This window comes from Micropterus salmoides, unplaced genomic scaffold (assembly GCF_014851395.1).
Source record: "Micropterus salmoides isolate LMB-PRFRI ecotype aquatic unplaced genomic scaffold, ASM1485139v1 Ms_hic_scaffold_13, whole genome shotgun sequence".
Classification (NCBI taxonomy): domain Eukaryota; kingdom Metazoa; phylum Chordata; class Actinopteri; order Centrarchiformes; family Centrarchidae; genus Micropterus; species Micropterus salmoides.
Genome location: NW_024040374.1, coordinates 9,899,168 through 9,915,872, shown reverse-complemented (window position 1 = coordinate 9,915,872; position 16,705 = coordinate 9,899,168). Strand labels below are relative to the sequence as shown.

General features: G+C 38.7%; 1 protein-coding gene across 4 annotated transcripts; it reads left to right on the top strand.

Moving 5' to 3' along the window:
• Window positions 1–935: 935 nt before the first annotated feature.
• Window positions 936–12,719, top strand: ushbp1 (Usher syndrome 1C binding protein 1). 4 transcript variants are annotated; one of them, XM_038715426.1, is made up of 15 exons: window positions 937–1,125; window positions 1,273–1,321; window positions 1,882–2,096; window positions 2,323–2,456; window positions 2,713–2,876; window positions 3,086–3,274; window positions 3,620–3,858; window positions 4,371–4,511; window positions 4,698–4,786; window positions 4,911–5,046; window positions 5,327–5,558; window positions 6,690–6,848; window positions 7,706–7,803; window positions 8,363–8,485; window positions 8,610–10,891. In XM_038715426.1, exons 3-15 carry the CDS (start codon window positions 1,951–1,953, stop codon window positions 8,773–8,775), a joined length of 2,016 nt encoding a protein of 671 aa, XP_038571354.1. In that variant the 5' UTR covers window positions 937–1,125; window positions 1,273–1,321; window positions 1,882–1,950; the 3' UTR covers window positions 8,776–10,891. The 4 variants fall into 4 exon arrangements, with proteins under 4 accessions (XP_038571352.1, XP_038571353.1, XP_038571354.1 ...); XM_038715424.1 differs by lacking the exon at window positions 1,273–1,321 and having other exon boundaries at window positions 936–1,125; window positions 4,914–5,046; window positions 8,610–12,719; XM_038715425.1 differs by lacking the exon at window positions 1,273–1,321 and having other exon boundaries at window positions 936–1,125; window positions 6,729–6,848; window positions 8,610–12,719.
• The last annotated feature ends 3,986 nt before the right edge of the window (window positions 12,720–16,705 follow it).

Below are 16,705 nucleotides of genomic sequence, written 5' to 3'. Positions count from 1 at the left end.
GTGCAATGGTCCAAACTAATTGTCATTTCATACTAGGTATAGAATGTAACTAAGTACATTTACTTAAATATAAGTTTGAGGTACTAAACAGGTTCTTTACTTGAGTATTTAATTTCATGCCACTTTCTACTTCCAAATCACTACAGGTCAGATAGAAATATTGTATTTTTTACTCCACTACAATTATTTGAAAGCTATAGTTACTATTTCCTTTACAAATCAAGATTTTTGTATAAAAATTTGCTCAGAATTTTTACAAACCAAACGATCGTTCAATTGATTCATTGAGAAAATAATCATCAGATTCATCCATAATGGTTCCATTAGTTGCAGTCCCATACAAAATTGAAAAAAATAAATAAATAAATACTCCACCTCAACCAATTACATTACATTAATACATAAGTAATAATCCTACGATAATAGTATAACATTTTCATCTGCATTGAGTACTTTTACTCTTAATACTGGTATATTATCCCTTTTATTTTATTTTATTTTACTAATTTTATATTTATCTGTATTTTAGTCTTTTCAGTGTTTTCATGCTTTTATCTTGTATTGTTTTTTGTATTATTGTCTCTTGGGTATTATTGTCTATTAAACTTGTTAAAGCACTTTGTAACTTGTTTTTGAAAAGTGCTCTACAAATAAGGATTATTATTATTATTATTTTCCTGAATATACGTGCATACTTTTACATTTGCGGTACATTTACATTTTCAATGCAGGGATTTTACTTGTAACAGAGTGTTATTAGTACTTGTATTTAAGTAAATGTAGTTAATACCGCCTACACCACTGGCAGTATGTATCCAGAGTTGACTCACGGTCTACTATTAAAAAGGCATGGAAGCTAACTGTGGACAAAACAGGAAAGGACACATGGTGACGAGGAATGGGTGGGGATGACTTTCAGAGTGTTTTCCACTTACTTCATTCATCACACTAAACACTGTTTGGCAGACATGCAGAGAATAGACTGCAGTAGTCACTGACTAACTAGTGGAAAAAATGATAACATAAAACAGCAGGACTGAAGAAAACATGGTTTCATTTTGGCAGTGAACCGTCACATCAGGAACTAAATTACTGCTGCAGATATAAGGATCAAGAAGTATGGAGGTAAGATCTATAGACACAATGATTATACGCATTATATCCTTCCCCTGAATGTGGGAAGGATATAATGCGTATAATACTCGGGTGAATTTGAGACTAAATTGACAGAAAGTGTAAATATGAGTGCAGCCTTTCTGTGTCTCTGAATAGGAATAGGTGGGCTAAGCTGAAGTATTACAGGGTGGCTAAAGAATTTAAGGTATGTCGCCAATTATTGCCTGCGCAATATATGTTAGAATTCACATGATCCAAAGAAAAGCATTGTAAATTTTATAATTCTGGCATATTTATAAGGCACCATATGTTTTTTATACTAGAAAAGAGAGACATTTTGTTCTAATTTCATGTTTAGGCATTTAGCCGACATTCTTTGAGCACAACAAAAGATGGTTTGGTCCACAAATATTTGCTCGGCAGGAAGTTGGATCTCAGGATGTTTTAGTTTCCTTTTCCGCTGCTTAAAACAATAGCCGCTAATTAGTACAGCAACAATGTCTGGTTCAAGAGCATAATAGAATTTTAATGTTGCTCTATACTTAGGGATTATTTTGCTAAATTACGAGCCATTCTTCAGTGGAGGATTATTCACAGGCAGCAAGAACATACATATTATGTTTATTGTATTGGTACAGATATGCATAGGACTGAAGGGAAAAAATAAGAAATTTTCTCTAATATATAGTTAAAAGCTGAAATTATGACTCAAACAACCACCAACTTATTTTTTTACAATCCAAATATAACTTCCTGTTTCTGCAGCACTCCAGTCTAGTCAGATGTGACAGCCTGGATGCAGGATCAGGGTGTGATGGGGAGGCGATCGACCACATGGCCCTTGACCGTGATGGCACTGACCACACAGCAAACTTCGAGCCTTCACCAGCAGAACTGGCTCAGTGTGAGGCTGAAGTGGGCACACTGCTCAGCATCATTGCTGAGCTGAACAAGAAGATGGGGTCATTAAAGGCACCAAGGTATCATTGAGAGTGTGATTTTTGAAACTGTGGCATTGATAAGAGACATCAAATGGATCTGAATGAATGGATTTGAGTTTGTCCAAAATACCTATTTTGTTGGAACCATATTTGTTCTCACATAATTTCCCATCAATAATGATATATTGGTCTACTTATGGCTTGTCTCAAAATAAACACACTGGTGTTTTCTAGCAAAAATGTTAATTCTACTGGTATTCTACAGTGAACCAGAGGACCTGAGACCACCACAGCCATCCAGGCCTCTGGTTCCAGACCTTCTGTCCCACAGGCTGCCCAGAAGCAGCCCAGAGAGCAACACGGCCTCTGCCACATCTAAACCTCCACTGCCTGGCCGAGGTTGGCACTGACACAGAATAACCGTGTCTTTATTCAGTATAACACATATTTTGGATTCTGTGCATGTTAATCCAACTGGGCCAGACAAGAAATGTGTCCAAAAAACAACTGATGTATTATTTTAAATATTTATTCTGTAAAAGAGAGCAAGTTATCTTGAGGAAAAGCAAGCAATACAAACACAGTAAGCTAAAAAGATTAAACCTGCCCTTCACTTCATCTAACATGATTGACTGTATCTCTACTTTTCCACTAGGGGCCGGTGGGGTAGTGTGGACAAAACTCCAGGAGGTTTTATCATCAGTGGAGGACTCCATCAGCTGTAAAAGGTCCTGGGCCGCCCCCATCACAGCTTCTGACCAGGACAAGCACAACGAGCATCTGAGAGCAGCCCAGGAGAGCTGGGTTAAGGCCACTCAGGTGTTGAAATTGTAAAAAATTCTTACGATTCTTTCTTTGATGTATTTTAATTTTTCTTATTAGAGTGGCAAATATCAAGCAAAACTAATGTTAGGTCAAATGTACTGACAATTTTTGCAAAACCAACTCAATGGAAATAGTATAAATTTCAAAAATGTCATACATTGCTATGTCTGTCTGAGTTGTAATGCATCAATTTTTGGTTGCAGATATTGGAAGACATGGAAAGAGAGTTTGGGATTTCTTGCCCATCAGGCTTGCCAAAGTACCAGTATCAGGGCGACATCCTGAGTCTGGAGAAGCGTGACTCTGCTCTCAGAAGCACCTTGCAGAGTCACCAGGAGGAGCTGGATAAGGCACAAAGCACCATCAGCCAGATGGAAGAGGAGAAGAACAAGGTGGGAGATGCTCTGCTATCAGTTTTGTTTATGACAAGGGTAAAGCAAAATATAAAAATGCCAAAAACAAGAATCAGTTTAGGAAGTATGAGTACATTTCCAGAAGAAAAATCTTTCTCAAATGTTTGGCTGATCAATTTACAGAGCTAAAGACAAGACTTTATAAATATTCAGTATGAATGACCTGTGTTTATTGGTGGCTATAGGAGGTCTGATCATAGTGATGTTAGAAATACCTGTACATACCAAAGTGGTTGATTTTGCATGTTATCAGAACAAATTTGAGGAGTTCAAAAAGCATGTTCAGGTGTGAATAAATGTAGAATCCCTACTCTTGTTTTTCAGCTGGTTGGTCTCCATAAGGCCTTGAGGTCAAGCAGTCGCTCTCCTCCCTACCGGCCCACTGCTGGAGCTCTCAGTCCAGACTGGGCCTCTCCTCCCTTTCCTGGTTCACCTTTACCCCACAGAAGAGCTGTAACACCTCTCTCTCTGGGTGGGGATGGTTCTCCACTGGGCTCTGTTAAGTCATGCAGTCCTTGTCCCAGCCCTATCAGCCTGGAGTCTGAGACAGAGCGACTGAACAGGTGAGTCTGAGGAGCAGCTCAGGATGTTTCAGAGAAACAAAAAGCTTTGTTTTGTTGAGATACCTACCCTGAGACCTATTTATATAACTGAAAAATTAAGATAAGATACTAAAGATGTATATTGGTATATTGAACAATATTATTTCATTTATACCAAAACAAAGGTCCAGACAAGACACACACACACATACTGTGTAGAGCATGTTAGCAGGATTGTAAATTATGCAAATACTACAGGTCTTCAGGCTGAGTATATTTAATAGCTACTTTGACCTTTGAAGAGCAGGTAGGCAAGCTAGCTAATGTATGTAAGTTGGCATGGCTACGCTGAATATCTAAATAGGTATAAACCAGTGATTTTTTTGGTAGGCTTAACTCAACCAATACAAGAAAAACTGTTTCTTCCTTCACAGAAGATTTACTATTTGTATAATTAAAACTCTTTATACAACAAAGGAGTTCCCTCCAGTTTGTTAACTTAACCCTCCTTATCCTCTCCCTCATTATCCTAGGTGCATTGAGAGGCTGAGGGCCAGAAATGAACGGCTGACTGCAGCTCTGGAGCGAAAGAAGGGAGAGTCAGAACTGATCAGTATTACACTAAACAGACTTGAGGCTGACTGCTCTGCCCTGCAGATGGCTCTCAGATACTGGTACACAAATAAAACACACCTGACACACAAGTACAAAGGCCTGTCTACACACATATGCATATTCTTTGTCAATAACATTCTTTGACATGTGTCAAAATAATGAATGTGCACAGGTCAGCAATCTAACAATGTAGGTTATTCTCATCTAGTGAGGTTGTATTTTATCTGTGTGGTTGTGATTGACAGTGAGGACTGTGAAGAGGCCTACAGCGAGCTGCTGTCACTTTATGACGCCAAGAAGCAGCAAAGCATTCCTCTGCAGACAGACTCAGCAGGTGTTTGAATACCATGGTTTAATACTGCTTACATCTCAGTGCACACATCCACTTACATAGAAGCTATGCATGTCATTCACACACACACGCGAATACACAGGCTCACAGTTTTTCCTCCCATCAGAAGCTGTCTGTGACAGGCAACAGCCAGACAGTCCATCAGCGCAGCTCAAGAAAATGGGAACTGAAGAGCTGTCCACCTCCTTCTCAACAGCAGGGGTCACAGAGGAGACGGAAACACAGACCCATGCAAGGCAGAGGTGAGGTTTTATAGTGCCCTTTGTACATTCAAGCACAGTAATGGGAGTGAGAGGAGGAGATGAGACTGACTGACTGAAATTGCAAATAGAAAGGATAAAAGTTTACAAGCATTGCATATGTGATTCTGTCCCACCACCAAATATCTACACACTATTGACGAAATGTTTCAAAAGCTGTGACTCAATGTAGTGTGAAAATAAAAAAAGAACATTTGAATTATAAATGGCCATTTCTTGAACCACGTTTTTGTCAGGTCACTCACTACCTGTAACCCCACAGGACCGAGTTGGTGGAGCGAGAGACAGTTCTCCGTCAGCAAATTGAACGCTTGAAGAGGGACCGGGCAGCCCTTTGTCTACCTAAGCCAAGCTCAGGATTTGAGGGCAAAATGAACGCTGAAACTGCTCATCCGGCTGGATCAAGAGAGGGACATGTGACTAAAGATAACGCCAAACCTCCTGATATCAAGAAAGAGAAGGCTTCCCTCTTCTATGAACTCATCTCTGTCAGGGTAGGAGCTATGAGCCTTCCTTCATTTATGATAAATAATCAAGACCTTGCCACATCCAGATAATAAAGACACCTGAAAAAACATGCAAATGCTTACATGCAAAGAGATGATATATAACAGTGGCTTTTGTCCATATCATAGTTACATGACATGTGGTATATAACTAAATCTAGATTATAATACATTACACTACACCAGCAAAATTGCTAGTTTGGGTCTGTCAAAAGGTAACAAAGGTCACCTATCAGCGCCTCTAAAGCTCACTGATTAACATGTTATATCTTGTTAGTTGGCATGCCATGCCCCTCTCTCTCTCTCCCCTTGTTTCCTGTTTGACTTTATACAGTCCAGTCTGATAAAGGTGGTCAACCAGCAAGACACCAGGAACTGTCACACATAAGCTCCTGTAAAAACCACAACTTGCTGATTTTGTTTTTACACTTGTTTTGATTAAACAAACAAGATGTTAATTAATTAGGGAGTTTTAAAGGTACTGGTAGGTGAATTTCTTTTACCTTTGGACACACCCAGGCTAGCTATATCCCCTTTGTTTACAGTCATTGTGCTAAGCTAAGATAACCAGCTTCTGGCTGAATCTTCACATTTAAAGCTAGGGTAGGCAGGTACAGCTAGATTTTAAAAGTATCACATCACAAAATCTGACCCGCTCCCTTTAGGCCTCCCTCCAAAGCCACTCCTCCAAAACACATTTTTATTCACATAGAGTACACCGGCAGGTTTGAAGGTAGGCAAATTAGTAGGTAGACAGACAGGTAGGCTGCTCATTATTCATTAAAATACTTGTTTGAGGTAGGGAGTGACTAGCTCAAATATAAAATCATACAGCACTATAAACAAACAACAGGACAGAAATCTATGAATTTATATATATTAAAAAACCTAGGGAGAACAATACAGGATTTTAAACATTTCTGAAAGTCATAAAATTCTACACATAGATGCTTTAAACTCCTGCAACAGCATCAGCAACAGTGGGGATAAAACCTGCAAGTTGTTATAAAATGTCTGATTCTTGTGCTTCTGGCACTGAGGTGGTAAGTCTTCCACCGCAGCTTTATGCTGGATCTGCGTTCAACTCTTTATATGCTATGATTTATGGTTTATGTTCAGGAGGAGATGTCAGATCTGCGCTCTCTAATCCGTTTCAAGGAGAAAGAGCTGAGGTGTCTGGAGTGGAGTTTAATGGCCCAGAAGGCCCAGGGATCAGGTGGAGCTTACGTTCCAGAAAGTCTCAGAGAGGAGCTGGAGGATCGTAGGACAGAACAACAGGTAGGATTTTGTATTAATTTTCAAATAATACAAAGTCAAGGTGAAACGAGCAAGAGGGAGCAGGACGTTGGTCTATTGTGGCAGATTCAAATCTGGGCGTCCCACATGGGAAATCACACATCTACCAAAGCAGAATCCCTCCAGGCCAAGAGGGATATTTTGGTTCTACAAGGTCTTCTACTGGGCTGTCCTGTTGCCACAGCACAGATTCATGCCATGCATTGCCGTCATTGTCAAATGAGAAAGAACTGAACAGCTATTTTAGCTTAAAACAGCTTTCTGTTTATTACTGTATCAGAAACAATGGCTGCTGTGCCCCAAGATTGTATCTAGATGCACATGGTCACCAAATGTCCCTTGGTTTTGCTCATCATCTTACAGATCTCACAGATCTTACAAACTTTATCCTGTTAACTATTTCAACCAAAATTACATAGGTGTCTAATAGCATAATAAATGTCCGTCTGTCCTGCACTGTTTTAGATCAGTGGTTCCCAACCTATGGGTCTGGCCCACACAAAGATAGATAAATCTGAAGTGTCTCAAAGTCATTTACAACATGTCAAGTAAGACAAAAACACACTGCTCCACAACAGTAGTTTTTCTCTAATGTTCATTTTTAGTGTAACATATTGGATACTTTTAACTTGCTCAGACCTTTAAAACTAATTCAAATTTTTAAAAAATCTGTGAGGGGAAAATCACCATGATTGCAACACTATGTCAAAAGCTTTTGAAGAACATTGCTTTGCTTTAGATTGTCACAAGCTGAATAGATAACCGTGTATACCACAAAACTGAACAAGAAGGGAGTTTTGATCTTTAAAGATAATCCTAAATTGAATGTCACGTTTCAGAGGCTCTGTGAAAGTGCAGCTAAACTGGGTAGTGATGGGGACATCGTTGTGTCTCAAACTACACCCATTCTGAAAGAGCTGCAGGCTGTCCTGCAAAGGTGAGTCCTTTCTCTTTAGTCCAATGTTTAAAGTATGGCACTAACACTCTAAAAAGTAAACAAATTTTGTCTGGCACATGCATGACAAAAAACATGCCTTCTTACTGTAAAAGTCAATCCGTAAAACCTATTAAATGGCTTATATATAAAATATTTCAGGATTAACCTTTGACAATTTTTAAATCAATGTATGTAATGTCACCTGGAGAAATCTGCGTATTCACAGATTGAAAAAAGGTACTCAGTGTGGAAAATGAATCATTCAGACATCTGTTGTCTGGTTTTAACTGTTGCTTAGGAACACTATCAGCAGAAATGCAGGCTTTGGACGTAAATGGCCTCTTTCCATCAGTTGCTTTAGAGAGCATCCGTTTTCTCTTCTGACCTCGATTAGTGAATAAACCACCACCTTCACATCACATCCGCTCTTAAGTCAAGGACACATCATAAAGTCATTTATAATTTTTACAGATATTTTTGATGTTTTCTGTTGAGCATTATGAACAGACTGAGATTATGTTCTCCCTTCTGTTTCCTCTAATCTCACTTTTGATTTCAGAGAACAAGCCCTGAAGAGGAGACTGGCTTTAGTCCATGACTCCCTAAATGCAGCTCTGTCAGACAGCACCTCCCACAAAAGAGACAACGGAGAGCAGATTGCTCGGCTCACACAAGCTCACAGGTAAGTATCACAATAAAGGTGTTAGGCTGCATGTTTTTGTCAGCTATAGAAAGTAGTAGTTTTGTGGTGTCATTGTTAAACTGAGGGTAGTAAATTGTATCTCGGTGGGTTTCTTCCATTCCAGTAAAGCCTTGAGTTCATACCGGCAGATTCGCAGAAAGTACAGGGAGCAGGTGTGGAGGCTGGAGCAGAAAGTGGCAGCCATGACGGAGAGTCACCACCACCAGAGTGGAGCACCGAAAGCAGGAGAAGAGGCCCTAGAGTGGAGGAGGGAAGAGACTGTTCTGTGATCCTATGATCCTTCAGTCAGAGAATCCACCACTTTGGTTGAAACTGAAAAACAACTGTTGAATGGATTGCCATGAAATAGTACAGATATCTATTGCTCCCAGAGGATGAATCATAACGACTTTGGTAATACCCAAATTTGTCCTCTAGCCCTACCATGAGGTTGACATTTGTGCTTTGAGTGAAAATTCAGATATCAGATGGACTGCAATGAAACACACATTCATGTCCTACTCAGGATGAACTCTAATAACTTTGGTGTCTTTTCATAGTTTTATCATCGGGTCAAACTTTCAGTTTTTCCAGTCATTTGGTTTATGACCCAATTCCTGCTAAACTAATAACATTTTGTGTTTATTGCTAGGTTTCAAAATTCTACAAGTGAATATTGTAAACATCACACCTGCTTAACATCAGCATGTTACCATTCTCATTGTGAGCGTATTAGCACGCTGAAATTAGCATTCATCTCAATGCACCACTGTGCCAGTGTACAGCCTCATAGAGCTGCTAGCATGGCTGACTGTCAGTCTTGTTAATAAGATATGTTAAGAAGTTATTTTTAATTTACTTTACGTACTCCATCCTATTCATCCACCTGTTTTTTTTCTATTTATCTGTCAACCCATCAGTGACATCTACAGCAGTAAGTTGATTCTCATTACCTCTTGAGAGGTAAATATATGTATGTTTGTAGAGCAGTAGAACATGGAAAGCAGTCAGTTCTGCATTTTCCACCAGCTTAACAAGTCTAACAGGACTCACACGTCACAAGACACATGCCTTATTTCAGAGAAACAGCTGTCATGCAGTCATGAATGGGGAAGGCTGACGTCAAGGACAGAATTCACTGAGGACCTTGGGACAAACCTTGAGAACACACATGTCTTTTTTCCCGTACAAACTAACTCTATAAAGCCCCTCCTGGCCGACCCTGCTGTCATGACAAAGCTCTGTGAAGGGGGATGGGGGCAGGACAATGGCACACATGATGTGCACACAAAATGTACGGCCAGCTCTTTTGTCTTCTTAGCTCTTTCATAGTTCTGTCCATCTTCCTCTTTCTGCCTTTCACTGAGTCCACTTCCACTGAACGATCAGTTCACCCAAATTACGCTGAAAACATATTTTCATACTTATTTCTAGTAGCAAAAGTTTTAGATTTCTCAGATCCTGTGTGACATTTTCCTTCATCACAATAAGCATGGACACTTATTTTGAGTCAATCACACACTGCTCATCCTCTAGGATATTTGGTTATTTTTTGTAGAGTTAAAAGCCTTCTCCACCATTTAATCATTGCTGCAGAACCAGAGATCTCATTCGTCTTCCTTGTTAAAACCTGCTGACTACATTTCCCATGATTCAACACAACTGCCAACAGTTTGGTTGGAGATCCGGGTGTGTAATGTTAGTAGTGGCTAATGTAGCTTCAAGGCTAGACTCAAGCAGAGATGAAGAGGAGTGGACTACAGAGTTCTGGTTAACGTACTACTTTCTAACCCCCAGATTTTTTTCATTTTCAGACCTGTAGTTTTCAGCTCCAACTGACACTGACTCTAGTGACATCACTTGAGACATTTTATCAGACTTCACGCAGCGCCCTCTTGAAACACCAATGGCTTTATCCAACGTTTTTCACATGTGTATTAAAACTCAACCACACATGTAAACAAACTTTGATCTGTAAAACCCGTGCAATTCCAATTTTAAGGAAAAGTTTTGGACAGAAATTGGAAAAAAAGTGATTACTATATATAAAAAAATAATAAAAATACTGTATTATAAGTTAACTGTTTAAATATGTGATTAGTTTAAATACAAATGTATATGTATTTATGTTCTCCTTTAAAACTTTGTTCTATATCACGTTGTATTTATGTTACTGTCACATGTTGTTGTTTCCAGATTTGAGAAAACAATTTAAAAAAATTAAGTATTAAGATATTAACACACATCCTTTATATGAGTGTGAGCACCACAAATATAAAAATTCCTTTCAACTCATTGTATTATATATGGAGGTAGAAATCCCTAGGACGCGTATCTCAAAATCTGTACAAATGAAACCAAAATTATCTGTACAGACAGATACTAATGAACGTAATTGAGAAAATGTGTTTGTTTTTTTATTTGAGTGAATGGACCCTTTAAAAACCCAGCTTAATCTTACTCTCTCTTCATCCTTTGCTCTTCACCTCTCATTCACCTCCATTTTCCTGCCTTTATGCTCCATCTTCTCGCCACTCATCTCTCAATCATCTCTACGCCCACTCCCCCCTCCAGCGACCTCGAGCTCTGACCTACCCGAGCCAGTCAGCTGCAGCTGTGACCGGCGGTCAGGAGGTTAAGGCAAAGGTTGAGTGTCACACCCACAGGGTCACAGTGATGCCTGGCTGTTGTGTTAGCTTGTGAATGAAGGGTTCAGAGTGCCAGACGAGGTGGCGAGCCCCTGACGGCCTGACTCTTGCCTGAGCTTGCCCTTTCCCGAGCAGAGGTCAGCACAGAAGGCCTGTCCTCGCCGCTTCCCCCCAAACCTCCAGGTCACCATCGCTATTGTTGTAATAGCTGCCATTAGAGCAGATACAATTATCTTTCCATTTTGTGTTCCCTCTCTCTAAGATCTATGTTAAGCTTTTAAGTTCATCAAAGGTTTTTTTAGATGACATGACTGTTGTAACCTCTGGGTGACTCCTGTATCAAAGAGGCCACATTATGCCAAAATGTCCCATGGAAAGAAAAAGTGTTTTATCATGCATGGCTCAATATGTGCATCTATACAGAAGCGGAAGAAGTATTCAGATCCTTTACTTAAGTAAAACTAATATTACAACATTTCAATCTATTTAAAATCTTAGCATTACCAACAAAATGTACTTAAATTATCAAAGTAAACATATGCATTCTGCAGAGAAATGGCCCTACTATGTCCTACAATATTAACATTGTTATTTATTACTGATGTAACAATCATAAGCAGCATTTTACTGCTGTAGTTGGTTGAGATGGACAGCTCAGCATATTATTTTAGTTATTAGTTATTTAAGTAGTAGCTATATTTATATAACTAGTAAATATAGCTACTAGTAGCTACTAGTAGCTATATTTATATAGCAGAGTGAAAGTATAAAGTTGCACAGCATGGAAAAAGTAAAGTAAAGTACCTCTAAAGCTGAACTTAATGACAGTAGGCTACTTGAGCAATTACACTTGGTAACTTTCCACTTGTGCATCTCTCAGTAATACAGCCTCAGGATTGTCATTATGTATTATTACTTCTCACTGTCATCATGAATTCAACGGCCTGTCTGCGTCATGATGAGGAGATACTTAGATCCTTTACTTAAGTAAAAGCTGCAATACCACACTGTGTACAAGTATTACTAGCAAAATGTACTTAAAATACCAAATCTAAAAGTACTCAGGGTAGAAAAAAGAACCCTGTGTGATGTATTATTATATATAATTTTATTTGATTATTATTATATAACATAATATATAACAAAAGCACTTGTAATCAAGTAACAGTAAGAGAGCAAATAAAGAAATAAGCAATCAGGGAACGACAAATACAGAGCAATCCAAGAGTCAATCCAATAACTATAAAATATATCTATGAAAAGCAACCTAATGACCAGCCAATATTATAATTTTCACGCTCAACTACATTAAAATTAATTAGTTTAATCTATAATCTATATAGTAATCTAAAGTATGTATGTTTAATAAGATCATTGTGTTTTTATATCTAAACAAATAACTAGTAAATATGGAGTCAGTGGTGTATTGAAGTAAAAAGAACAATATTTATGTAATAAGTATAAGTATAAAATGTCAAATGGAAATACTCAAGTAAAATACCTTAAACATTTACTTAAATATTTTCACACACTGCCTGGAACACATTGAACTGCTGGAGGTTTTAAATAAAGGATAATCAAACATACTTCAAAATGTCTTTGTTGAATTAATAAAACCTTGTTTTAACCTTGATCCAACATGAATGTGTGAAAGGTCTAATCTAATCTTGCTCATGATAAAATTATTGTAGGTGTGATGAAATATGCATTGAAATACAGTTTTAAAAGGGCAATAAGGAACAAGTGAGATAAGAAAGTCAAAACAAGGCACATGAGAACAGACTGACTTTGGTATTAAATAGTCATTTTCTGGACAATATAGAGGCTGTAACACTCTCATCTGGGAACATTTAAGCTCCACATTTCTGGATACGTTTCTACCCCCACATGTAACAGCCAACATTGGAGCCTGTGGATAGGGGAGTTTTTCAGTTCCTGGGAAAAATACTCAAACCATTATTAAACAACGAAAGCGGCTGTCAGTCAGTGTGGGGGTGGATGCACACACATCCACAGAAAGGGGGGCAGTGACCTAGGGGTTTTAGGTCAACTCATTTACTCTCTGCATCCGTTCCTCATTTTAAGTTGTCCCTCTGTAATCTGTATAAAGAGATCACAGGCTGCACCTTCATCCCTGCGCTCTTTCTTTCTCAAAGCCATTAGCTCACCTGTCACAACCACTCCATATCCTCTCTCATCTCCTCATCCTCTTTATATCTCTCTATTCTCCCTTCTGTGGTCTGGGACGTTGCCACGCTGACCTGACACATCTCTCGTGAGCTTTGGGACACCAGCCAGCCTGTGGAGAGGTCAGGAGGATGGGGTGCTATTGGCATAGAGAAGTGCGAAAGAGACTTGACCTCAATCAAATGGCCGATCACATCCGCTTTGTGCTCTCAACCACTCAGATAATGACAGCAAACAGCACCGACCAAAAGGATGCCTCACCCTCACAACCACCAGATAAAGAGCAAAATCTTGTTGCTGGTGAAACTGAGTTCAGTTATGGGGATTCTTCTGCTAAAGCTCCTATTAAAGGATTACGTATCTGCTTTGTCTACAGGTGGAGAGAGTTGTTTGATGCCTGAAATTCATCCTGGATCAATTTAATGAGCATCAAGCAATAAGCCTATTGTGTGTAGTTCCTAACACTGAAATTTTAAGGTTTACGCTGACTATATACTGTGACTAGACTACATAGAAATATTTTGTTTTATTTTGTTCTTTACATCATGATGTGAGAAAGAAGTTGTTCAGTAAAACAAAAAAAATATTCTTGGAAGATGATAAAATAAAGAAAAGATATATGTGGTATTATTGTGTGTCATTTTATTCCATGTGGGATGGACCATTTTACATAAAAGCATGACACAAAACAAATTCAATAACTCATATAAATGGACAACAAATTAAGGAATAATCTGAACAAATCAGTGGAGAAACATAACAAATGGAGATGCTTGCTTGAAGATAAAGAGAAAGCATTTGGATGTGAACAATGGCCTTAAGAGTCACCTCTGAACCCAGCAGAACACCTGTAGGAGATTAGTGACCGACATGTTAGACAGTGCTCTCTCCACCACCATCAACAAAAATTAAATGAGAGAATATCTTTTGATTAATGGTTTCATCCCTCCAGTAGAGTTCCAGTGGCTTGTAGAATCAAACTGTGCAGTGGGACAAATAAAGCCTCTCAAACAATCAACCTCAGGCAAAAAAATGTGAGTAACCACCTTGTTCTGTGTGCAATAGTCTTTCAGTTTCAATTTAATTCAAATCAGCTTTATTGGCATGAATGTATACCAACAGTATTGCCAAAGCTACATATAAATTCATGGTTGAGTCCTTTAAACTTTTCACCTTCAATGAGTGTTATCAACTTATTACAATCAGGTGTGCCAAGTGCCTACTTGTTGTCAGATCTGCCTCGCTGAAAGCCTCACAGGGCCACTTCCATCACTGCCTCTGGGGGAGGGGAACCCTTTTAGTACTTTTTAGAATTCAACTGTGGAAATACTCGTCACCCGTCTGTACAGTGACACAAAAAATTAAGGTAGCTTTCTTCAACGGACCATGCCATTCTTTACAGGTTTTCAAATAAATGGTACTTCACAATGTTGTAAACTTTTTAGCTTTCTCGCCTTTGTCATAGAGTCTGACAGTAGAGAGGTTCACTTTATTGTAGTATGAAAAGAGACTTGACGCTTAGTAGAGGCAAGCATTTATATTATTATTTATTATTGCCAAAGCTGTGTTCTTATCATATGGTTAGGCAGTTACAGGTGCCAATTGTTTTCAAGAAAGCTGTACAGTTGATGGAACTGACAAAAATGAAAGTAGGCATGATGTTCACTGTGATGGATTAACTATATCAAATCCACTCAGTTGTCAGTTTATTAGGTACACCTAGCTAAAATGAATGCAGTCTAAATACAACAGAAACTTTAGAGATGTGTAAATTCAACTGTATGATCATTTTGGGGGATGTTGTTTGTGGTGCTCAAAGGTGTTTCTATTATTTAGCTTACACTTGTTCTTATAAATGCAGTGGACAGAAAAACATTGTATTTATGTATGATTTGCACTGGAAACCTTTTCATGCAAACCCTCCTTGGTTTGCTGTATTGAACTTGGTAACTCAACTGAAGCTTAACTCTTTGTTGTAATTTTTTTAGTCCAAGCTGTACACATCACAGATCAGTGTCCAGACAAACAACAGAGCAGAAGAGCTAAAGAGGTCATTTAGCTTGTCAGTAGATTACAGCAATAAGGTCTTAGAGGTGAAAGATGGCAGGGGGAGTGACGTCTTCCTAATCCTGTTGAGTCGTCTTCAGCGAGGTGATTAGGTTAACTTTTAATCATCCTAAGCACCTTAGTTGACCTATGGGCATACTCCGATAGCAGTGGGCAAATCACGGAGCAACAGATTGGACAGAGATTTACAAGAGATTGACATTGGTGATTGAGAACACGATCAAACTGTTGTGGCTGCAGAGAGTGTTAGGTAAATGCCCTGTCTCAAAGTTCCACTGACATCATATTGACAATCTGTCAATAGTAATAACTTTACATCTGAAGCAAAACATTTAGAGAAATCAGGTTGTGCTAGTTTGTCAGCCTCCTTAACCCCACAGATCCTTCGGTCGGTTCATCATTACAAACTTATCCGCAGTCATCGGTTTTATTTTAAACTCGAGTCGAGAGCCAAGATTTCCAGAGATACCATATGTCATGTTGAATGGTCATGGGTGTAATTATTTTGGACAAGAAAATAAAGCATAGAAGCAATTATAACCACTGTGTATAAATTATACACATTGACCTCAAATGTTTTGCTTTCACCTTAAAGAAATCTGCATTTTAATATTAAACCTGTTCGAACAATAGCATCACAGTTGACAGTCAGTATTTGCAAATGGAGTCCTGACCTTTCAATGACAGCAAAAAAGGATTTGCAGCCTAGTGGTGATTCATTACTTCTACTTACTGTAAGACTACAACACTGGTAAAAATTAAAACTGCACTATTTAACAATGGTTCAAAATGCAACAGGTAATGTGACAGGTGTCATTTGTAGTGACAAACCTGCAGCAGCTGTTCCTCTCAGCTCTACTGTTTTAGCATCTTTCAGCTCACTGTTTTGGTTTTACATCCTGCAACTACACTGTTTTAGTTCACTGTCGTTGCTCGTCAGTCTTTTCCCCAGCTGCAGCAGACAGCTGTTTTCTGCAAAAAAATCTCTGAGAAACTGACTGTACACTACCTTCTCAGCACCAAACAGCAGACAGACACAGTTAGAGACTAAGTAGTGAACATAGTTGAGCATTTAGCAGTTAAAGTGCCAGATATTTCCCATAAAGAGTTTGTGATTGCCAGACCACAGCTAATAGCATAGTTAATATTGGATTATCATCCATTAGGTGGCCAGAAACACGACTCTAAATGAGTGCTAATGTTGTTCCATGTATGTGTGCATACATTTTAACACATTCAACGTAATAACTTCATAAGGTGAAAATATGTTGTTCTGCTGCTCTAAAAGTAAATATTTTATTTATATAGTCTCAGGGCA

Bases quoted from the DNA above. Each gene is read 5' to 3' on its own strand.
- ushbp1 (XM_038715422.1), top strand. The intron at 3,859-4,370 runs GTGAGTCTGAGG...TCATTATCCTAG, and splicing joins GAGACAGAGCGACTGAACAG to GTGCATTGAGAGGCTGAGGG. The intron at 6,849-7,705 runs GTAGGATTTTGT...GTCACGTTTCAG, and splicing joins ATCGTAGGACAGAACAACAG to AGGCTCTGTGAAAGTGCAGC.